The 8,902-nt window shown below is 48.9% G+C and overlaps 1 protein-coding gene across 2 annotated transcripts; it reads left to right on the plus strand.

Moving 5' to 3' along the window:
* The first annotated feature begins 187 nt into the window (after positions 1-187).
* Positions 188-7,062, plus strand: LOC107264521 (vesicular acetylcholine transporter). Of its 2 annotated transcripts, XM_025081803.1 has the most exons (3): positions 188-300; positions 763-951; positions 2,509-7,062. In XM_025081803.1, the coding sequence occupies exon 3, from the start codon at positions 2,669-2,671 to the stop codon at positions 4,397-4,399; it is 1,731 nt and encodes a 576-aa protein (XP_024937571.1). In that variant the 5' UTR covers positions 188-300; positions 763-951; positions 2,509-2,668; the 3' UTR covers positions 4,400-7,062. The 2 variants fall into 2 exon arrangements, with proteins under 2 accessions (XP_024937571.1, XP_015588344.1); XM_015732858.2 differs by lacking the exon at positions 763-951 and having other exon boundaries at positions 201-300.
* The last annotated feature ends 1,840 nt before the right edge of the window (positions 7,063-8,902 follow it).

The raw sequence follows: 8,902 nt of genomic DNA on the forward strand, positions 1-8,902 counted from the left end.
GAGGGGGTTGGCTGAGGTAGCCTTGGGGGCTGGGGCGAAGAGCAAGAGGACGGGAGGGCGGCAGGCTGACGCAGAGAGTCGCCGCCAATCCTGGGGGTTCCGTGCCAGCGGCTGCGCGTTCGCGGGGGTCGCGAGACCCCGGGCTGCCAGGGGGGGCGGCAAGGGGGGCGAAGGGGCTAGCGGATCACGAGGTGGCGGGGAGGACTCCGAGGGCAGACGTCCCGACGCTACCCTGACGGAGAGACACACGCCGAGACGTCCGTGCTCGCGTGCTCCGACAACGGGAGTCCTTCGATCTCCGTAAGTACTTTTCGTTTTACCTACTTTTACTAATTTTACCTTAGCACTTCTGTATCACTCATTTTCATTGGCTTTTTCCTGCGTTTTTCCACAAACATCGCAGGCTGCTCTTTGTCACTTATTAATTGAAAGACGCCCCCCCCGGTAGCTTATCGAAGTCAACTTATAAACTTTGCCGATATATTTATACGAGCGATATATCTGTATTGTTATATACAAGTGTATCCGTAACCTGTCGCACTTATGGAAACTTCTTTCAAGTAAATTACAATGTTGTAAATTACAATGAATCGATATATGGATACTAACGAACGCGACTCCAACCGAGGAGCCAATAGTAATAATATTGTCAATGATCGTCAGAGTTTCAAAACTGTCCTTCCTTCAGTTATTTCCGACTGACATTTTCACTTTCGTCGTATCAATTGAATTAATGGCCGATACCCACGGGCAATGTTGCAGACCCGGTTAAGGTCTTCACTGGAAAGGTGGAGGGCCCCACTTCAGAATCCAAGGCGTGGGGAAACGGGCCGCAGGTCGAACCTGGGCCCGACACTGGCTCAAGCCTGAGCGGACTACTCGCAGGGCTCCCGGCCCTCGCGGCTCCCCAACGCCTCGCCAGCTCCCTCCGGCAGAAGTTCGCCAACTCTGGTGAGTTCAGGAACTGGCGATCTGACCGATGAGGTCACCCCATCACCTAACCTCCTGCCATCCCCCATTCAACGCTCCGTACCCACCACTATCCAAATGACCTATTCGCCAGGGAGGCTCCTGATTAACTAACTGTATCAGGATCGCTCGGTTGAGATCATTGCCAGTGCGTAGCTACTTGCGTCATTAAGTCAAAGAGCACAGGCACCAGAGACATTAGCGGAGCCATCAGGAGGCTGAGGCTCCCTTGAAAGGACTTTTTTGAGCGATGCCTGTCCGTCGGAGCGTGGCCTCCGTAATTAATTAATCCAGGTCCGTACAGTCGGGCCACTCCTCGAGCTCATCCTCCTGGCTCCCAAGGTAGAAATGAATGACCGAGGACCGATTCCCTTGAGATAGGTCTGCCACTGGGATGCGCGCGGCCGATTCATTCGAATGAAAGGGTGACCCCAGCTAGAACCCCTCTCTCTGTTCCTGGACTATCGAGTTCAAAAGTATCTACTCGAGTTCTCGTACCGGGACGACATGGCTAATGTTTCCTGACTAATTGAAATATTGAGTGGCCAACGCGACGGGTCCGCATCTCTTTCGTCTCCTTCGCTTCGGACTGTCGTTCTACTCGTCGGTTCGTTTCGAAGATTCTTTTTAACAATTTGTTTCGACCTCCTTCGTGTCGAATGGCGCCCTTAAATAATTCCTGAGTTATACGAAGCACTCTCTGCTACGAATACGTGCTAAGGTTCGCGTGTGAGCTTGCTCAGGGCGAAGGAAGCAATTGGTTACTCGGCACGCGAACTCCCCGTAGCTTTCCCATGGCAGTCGATCGTTAGAAAGCACTTTCTTAGGGGGAAAGGGCGGCGGCGGGGGGGGGGCGAAGAACGAATCGTAGCTATAATCAGCACTCTCTGCTTTTGTTTCCTGGGAGCTTTTCTCCTGTTATCACTGACGCAACAGCCGCAGCACAACGAGACAATTGTGCACGAGGCGTGGATCTGCCGGACTCTGCTCGTGCCAGAATCATTTTGACTCTGGTCTCCCTCGAATTAATTCACCAATTTACCTATGTAACGGACACAATGAAAACGTATACCAACCGGATACTTGGGAGAGTTCGTTACCACTACGGTAACACGATATTCACCAATTACCTACCAAGGGTGAATATACGCGCGGGAGAGTTCAAGTAGAGGCAAAGTGGAAGCCCGACAGACGAGCTCGTGTTGCGTGGATGTTTATTGAGCAAGCGAAAATATGTGTCCGGCAACGGGCAAGAGATTCAAGAAAAGAAAGGAAAAGATTAAGGCAAAGAGGGCTCCCTTTCTCCGTCCTCCTCCATGAAGAATCAGGTGCGCTTACCAGGCCGGGCCAGGAGTCCCCTTGGCCCGATACCTATTCGAGTCCCAAGTGGTATCGGTCCACGCGAGTCTCAGGGTCGATATGCCGATACGTGACCAATTCCAAATAGTCAGAGGTCACTGGAGGGATAGTCGGATTCTCGTCATCGAATTAACCGAGCTGAACCAAAGCGCTAATCGAAACGGACGCTGTTTGTTGTAGGTATCCCCCGGCCTGGCCTGATGCGCGCCACCCCAATCGCAACGACCTCTTCGCCATCCGAGACGCTCGAGGTCATCGAGCCTAGCGAGTATTAACCTGGACCTGGTGTACCTGGTGGTAGACCTTCTAGATCTCGGTGGGTCACAGTGAAGGCGCAAACATGAGCTCCATACGTATACCCATCATCAACATGGAGTTCGGGGAGCTCAAGGAGCTCGTCTGGACGAAACTCCAGGAGCCGAAGGCTCAACGGAAACTGGTCCTGGTGATCGTCTCCATTGCTCTGCTCCTTGACAACATGCTCTACATGGTGATCGTACCCATTATACCGGATTACCTAAAAATCGTCGGTGCATTCGGTGACGAGCCCGATGCTGGAAACACGACAGGAACGCCTTCGCACCACGGTCAGGATTCCGCGACGGGGATCCTCTTTGCCTCGAAGGCTATAGTCCAGCTGATGGTCAATCCCTTCTCCGGGGCGCTCATCGACAGGATCGGCTACGAGATCCCGATGATGATCGGACTGTGCATCCTCTTCCTGTCGACTGCAGTCTTCGCATGCGGCAGGAGCTACGGGGTCCTGTTCTTCGCCAGGAGCCTCCAAGGCGTGGGATCAGCCTTTGCGAACACTGCTGGTCTCGCCATGATAGCCGATCGCTTCACCGAGGACGCCGAAAGGTCCCAGGCTCTTGGAATAGCGCTGGCTTTCATCAGCTTTGGATGCCTGGTGGCTCCACCGTTCGGCGGCGCCCTCTACCAATTTGCCGGCAAGGAGATGCCGTTCCTCATCCTGGCCCTGGTCAGCCTGGCCGACGGGTTCATGCTTCTCCTGGTGATGAAGCCTTTCAAGGAACAGCTCCAGGACAGGCACAGGGAGCAAACGCCCACCATTCCAATTTGGAAGCTCCTGATCGACCCCTACATAGCCGTCTGCGCCGGTGCCCTGATGATGGCCAACGTCGCCCTGGCTTTTCTAGAACCCACCATCTCCCTCTGGATGGAGGATAAGAACATAACCCACGATAACTGGAAGATGGGCATGATATGGCTACCAGCCTTCTTCCCCCACGTATTCGGTGTGGTGATAACCGTCAAGATAGCCAAACAGTATCCACAGTATCAGTGGTTCGTAGCTGCCGTGGGATTGGCCCTCGAAGGTCTCTGCTGCTTCATGATCCCGTTCTCGAGCTCCTACGAATTCCTCATGATACCGATTTGCGGAATATGCTTCGGCATGGCCCTCATCGACACGGCCCTGCTGCCGACGCTCGGCTACCTGGTGGACGTCAGGTACGTTTCCGTCTACGGGAGCATCTACGCCATCGCGGACATCTCCTACAGCGTGGCCTACGCGGTTGGTCCGATCATAGCCGGAGGCGTCGTGGAGGCGATTGGCTTCACGGCTCTGAATGTCGGCATCGCAATTTCAAATCTGCTCTACGCCCCGGCCCTCTACTACCTCAGGCACATCTACGACTTCAAGCCTTTCCAGGACGAAGCCAACGTCCTCATGCAAGATCCACCGGACAAGGAGTACCAGACCTACGTCCTTCAGGAGCACCGACCCATATCCGGAGACGTTGGCAATCATCTCACTCAAGGTCGAATGGAAACGAACCTGGACCAGGCGCAAGATCAGCAAGATTATCAGCAGTCACGGCAGACCTATGACCAGGACTACCCCCAGAGTGCAAATACTTACGAGCAACCGGCTGCCTACGATCAATCCAGTTATTCCCAGCAGAGGAGTTACGTCCAGGAGCCACGGGATCCTCGAGAACCTCGGGAACCACGTGGCGCCTCGGTTGACGTTAATCCCTTCAGGAGAGGAACGGACGTCGAACGGCCAGCCGGGGACAGCAACCCCTTCAGGCAAGGGATGTATTAGTGTCCTGGTCCATCCGTACCGAATCCTCAGTACAATGGGCAGGTATCCAACGAACGACAGAGCCACGTGCTGCGAAGCCTATTGCGCCGCTGGCTGCTTTACAAATAAATTCGAAACGTGTCGTCAGTGGGTCAGTGTCGATGGGACGAACAATGTCAGCCATTCAGATCTTCGCTCTCGCTATTAACCAGGTACAAAGGGGTGGTCCAGTTGCGGCGTCTCCTGGTGCGAAACTCTTGGGAAACTGCGAGCCAGAAGATGCTCGCGGTGGGAGCGGAGAGACGAAGGAGGCAGGAGAGTCCAATCAAGATCCAGGAATCCTATGGATTATACATATAACTCCCAAAGAGAACCCGACGAAGACTCGGGTACATTGAGATTATTCGTAACACGTAGTATATAATATACGCATATACGTGTATAGATAAAAAAAAAGAATCCCCGAGCGTTGGCTTCCAGTCAGCAAGGGACTCTCGCTCGCGGACCTAGCACGAGCAATTCCTTTTGTTATTTCGCCATTTTGTTGACAAAATATTTATTGCTGAACCAAGATAACATATCAGGGTCTCCGGATCACGGAGCCCGAAACTTTAGAGCGTAAGATGTTACTTTTAGGTTATACGGTAGGAAATGTGAGAATCAGCGAGAGAGCGTGCGTGTGTGAGAGAGAGAGAGAGAATGCGAAGCGCAGATGTTACAAAAGACATAGGAAAGAGACGACGAATGTTCGTCTCGTTTATCGAGAAATTCCAATACTTTGCCCCGAATCGTTCGAACGTCAGACTCACACGGAGGACCCATCTCCACCCATCTCCACGTTACCTTAGGCACTCACAACATATCTGTATTTTTATGGGCATCGTTTTTCCTAAATAGAAAGACTTCGTTATGTCAGAATTATCGGGAGAACTTGACTTCGCCTGCGATTCCTATAGGGAGTCCTAGGGAACACCTAGCGTCCATCCAAACTCCTCTATATCCTGTAAATCTCTAATCTTATGTCCTCAATGACGAACGACACTGTGCACGCGTGACAAAAAGGAAAAGAGATAACGAATGTTAATGAGATAATTAAGGATCCGTTTAGAGTCTCCTGAGAAATCATATCTCTGGATAGGTTAGGCTAAGACTCGGAACTTAGGAATTCTATCGATAGGCTGGGAATATCGGGAATGTGGGAATATTGAAATAATTAATGATTATAGGATCGCGATCAATAGCTATCGATTATTGATAACTTTGAGTTTTACAGTGCCTGAATCGAACGTGTTTTTAATCTATCCCCCCTCCCCCAACCCCCTTCGCCCTCCATCCCTCCCCCCTCCTCCCAATTTCGTAGATCCTACATCGTTGACCTTTGACTCGCCTGGCGATGACACACGTGTAACGTATAAAATGATAAAGAGAGAGAGAGAGAGAGAGAGGGAGAGAGAAAAGGTGGGGGGAAACAGGGATAGGAGAAAAAAGGACGGCAGATTCGTGGATCGTCTAGATTGCTCGAATATCCTTTGAGAAACAAGGAGGAAGTTCCCTCGTCGTCGTTCCCTCTATTCGAGCTGGCCTCCACGAAATGACAAATTCCACTCGTAATTATTAACTATCGATGGATATGTTGACGTCTCAATGTAGATATTAAAATACCTATTAAAAGTGACGCTGCGTAATAGTAACCGATCAACGCGACGCACGTAAAGCTACTTTTTGAATTATTGGATTGCGGATTATATTAAATTGTATCGATCGGTAGTCGTAGGCTGTCCGTAGCTTCTCTCGTCTCTTGTAAATACGAAGATTACTTCTTGTCTAAAGGAAAGAAAAAAAAAAAAAGGAAAAAAAAAAAAGAAAAAATAGAAAAAAAAAAAGAATATTTCTTAATCCACTTAACGAGCAACCCCAGCGCATATCATGACCATTATCATCCCCGATGCCTAATCTTTCTGTGATTGTCCTTTGAAAGTTTGCAAATTGCCTACTGTATTTTGGGTGTTATATATATACATACGTATGCACGCGCATGTGTATATACGCGCGTCGTAAACCCCTCGGAATTCAAAATGACATAATCGTCACTCGATCGTTAATAAATGGAAGACTTTAATTAAGGAGATGAGGTTAGGTAGGATAATTAGGGCTTGCTTAAGATGATGCGTTTTATCGAGTGTTGTAAGAGCCAGCCAGTAGAAATAATAGTGAGTTATCATTGTTCCTTTGGAGCGTCGTTTTAATCGCAAATGAAAGTCATCGATGAAAGTATCTAGAAATCCAAGACATATCGTACCGTGCTATACGTTGCTATCTATTAAAGTCCTATATGAAATTTCGTAAGCGCTGTCTCGCGTACATAATGAAAAACAAGAAAAAAATCACACATAAACACGTACTGTATACCTATACCAGATACATTATGTACTTATACACTGTATACATTATATGGCGACTACGCTTTCCCGAGAAGCACTTTATTTGCTGGAAAGAAAAAAAGAAAAAAAGAAAATACGAAATACCTTGTACACAGGACAGAGAGACACGTACAGAGGCATGTAGCAATACACATGTATGTATGTATATTAAAAAGAAATATGAAAGTGCGTATATAATTGAAACCTATATGACATTGTAACGTTGTTGAACCGGTTATTAAAAACGTCATTGTTACCGAATAATTTTTCGTCCTGCTACTCATTGTCTTTACACCCTTGGTCATCGATATGCCGATCGATTTCAAATCGATAACGAGAGTTATCGATATCGATACGCTGTAGCGGAGGTTGGGATATCGATTTTGGTAGGTGTCGAAATCCAGGGCTCTCTCGTCATTTAATCCCTAATCCTTGATGACGTAACCGAGCAGTTTGCAGAAGGCAGCGTCAAGTATCAGTGAAAACTCCCTAAGTGCTTAAGACTCTTAGGGAGTGGACTTAGTCGCTGTCATGAATATGCGATTCGCTCGGGGATCGCTGGGCTGGCTTCTCATTCTACATGTATTATCTGTAAATGCGTACAACGGGATCAGAATTTATGATCGTAATGGAAATATTTACCAATTAATTTTTCTTCACGCGTCCGATTTTTCTATTCGTCCAATTATTTCACGAGGATTCTCCCGGTTGATCCTGAATGAAGAAATATGCCTGGGCGTCTGGACGCTTCGGAGCTTCCGAGTAGCAGCGTCCGGACGAGCCCCCGAGGGTCATGGCTATAAAAGGTGCAGCAGGGCAAAGGGTTCTCGATAAGTCCCAGGTATTGTGAGAGGCCACGTGGCGGCTGGAATTCGTTTCTAATGAAAAACGCAGGAGTCCCCAATTCCAAAGGTAGTCCTGGCTCCCCGGAAGCACCCTTAGCCCGTAGTCACCCTTCGCCGCCCTCTCCAACTATTTCCCTCTATAGAGCCAGTGTCAACCTAACCCCATCAAAGTGTAATAATATTTATATTAGGGCGCGGTCCGGGAGGGTGGAACGAAGGGATCTCTTCTATGGGGAAAGAAATACTTGGGGGGTTTGCTTGCTCGTGCGTACCCTACGGCTCCATGAAAACGCCCTAATACGATTTACATAGGTGGAAAGATAACTGCACGACATAAGATACACGTCTCCTGTATTTATTTCCAACGAAGATAACCGATCTCTCCGTTATCGGAATCCAGATTATCTGCTACTGACGTATCGCGAAATCTTTTTCCAATCAGCTAATTTTCTTGTCGCTGCTCGCGTTTCGCGTCTTTCACCAAGGTGTCGGCCTATGGATCATTCTCCTAGCGCAAAAGTCTCGCCTTGGCGCTTCCACAGGGTGCCTGTACTGTATCGCGCTTTTCTCGCCTCTCGAAGTTCGAAGCTCCCGCGAGACTGCTATTTTTCGAAAGCTTCATTCAATTTGTATCTTGCTTCCTTTACCTGAATTCTTAACGAAATTAATTTTGACCTTACTCGGATTTTTCGTTTTTAAATTTCTTGAATTTCTGCATTTTCCGGAATAACAGGACACCTGTTATTGTTTCTTATTTCGAGCAATTCTCTTGCGGGTTTCGTTTGTCTCGTAAACGCAACGGTGCGTCCGGCGCCCATATGGCATTTGTCTTTGCCCGAATTAATTTGCTTTTGTTTCCGAAGGGGCTGGAGGGGGGGAGGGGGAATTTCAGAGGGTCGTCTCCTGTATGTGTGAATTCGGTTGAAACAGGAAATTACGTCCCAATATATAGAACAATTACGGATTTCCAATGAACGATTTCAGATTCACCGGACACGCGTGAAACACGTGGAGGAAGGTGATTGCGTCAACGTCATGAAATACGTAGGTGGACAGGCTTTTCGTGCATACAAGACATCCCCTTTCGCGTCTCTCGTCAACTTTCCATAGATACGTTGTGGCCAGCGCGGAGCTCGTAATCCGTAACCCGATTATTCGCCTCATCGCTCCACAGGAGTGACTACGGGTGAGTGGGGTGTTACTAGAGCCAACCAATGTTTCTTCCTTCACCATCCAAACACCCCAATAATATTCTCCCG

The sequence above is a fragment of the Cephus cinctus genome, unplaced genomic scaffold (assembly GCF_000341935.2).
Source record: "Cephus cinctus unplaced genomic scaffold, Ccin1 Ccin1_scaffold0173, whole genome shotgun sequence".
NCBI classification, from domain to species: Eukaryota; Metazoa; Arthropoda; class Insecta; order Hymenoptera; family Cephidae; genus Cephus; species Cephus cinctus.

What these genes read in the sequence shown, in the direction of transcription:
- LOC107264521 (XM_025081803.1), top strand. Translation starts at nt 2,669, where the DNA reads ATGAGCTCCATACGTATACCCATCATCAACATGGAGTTCGGGGAGCTC.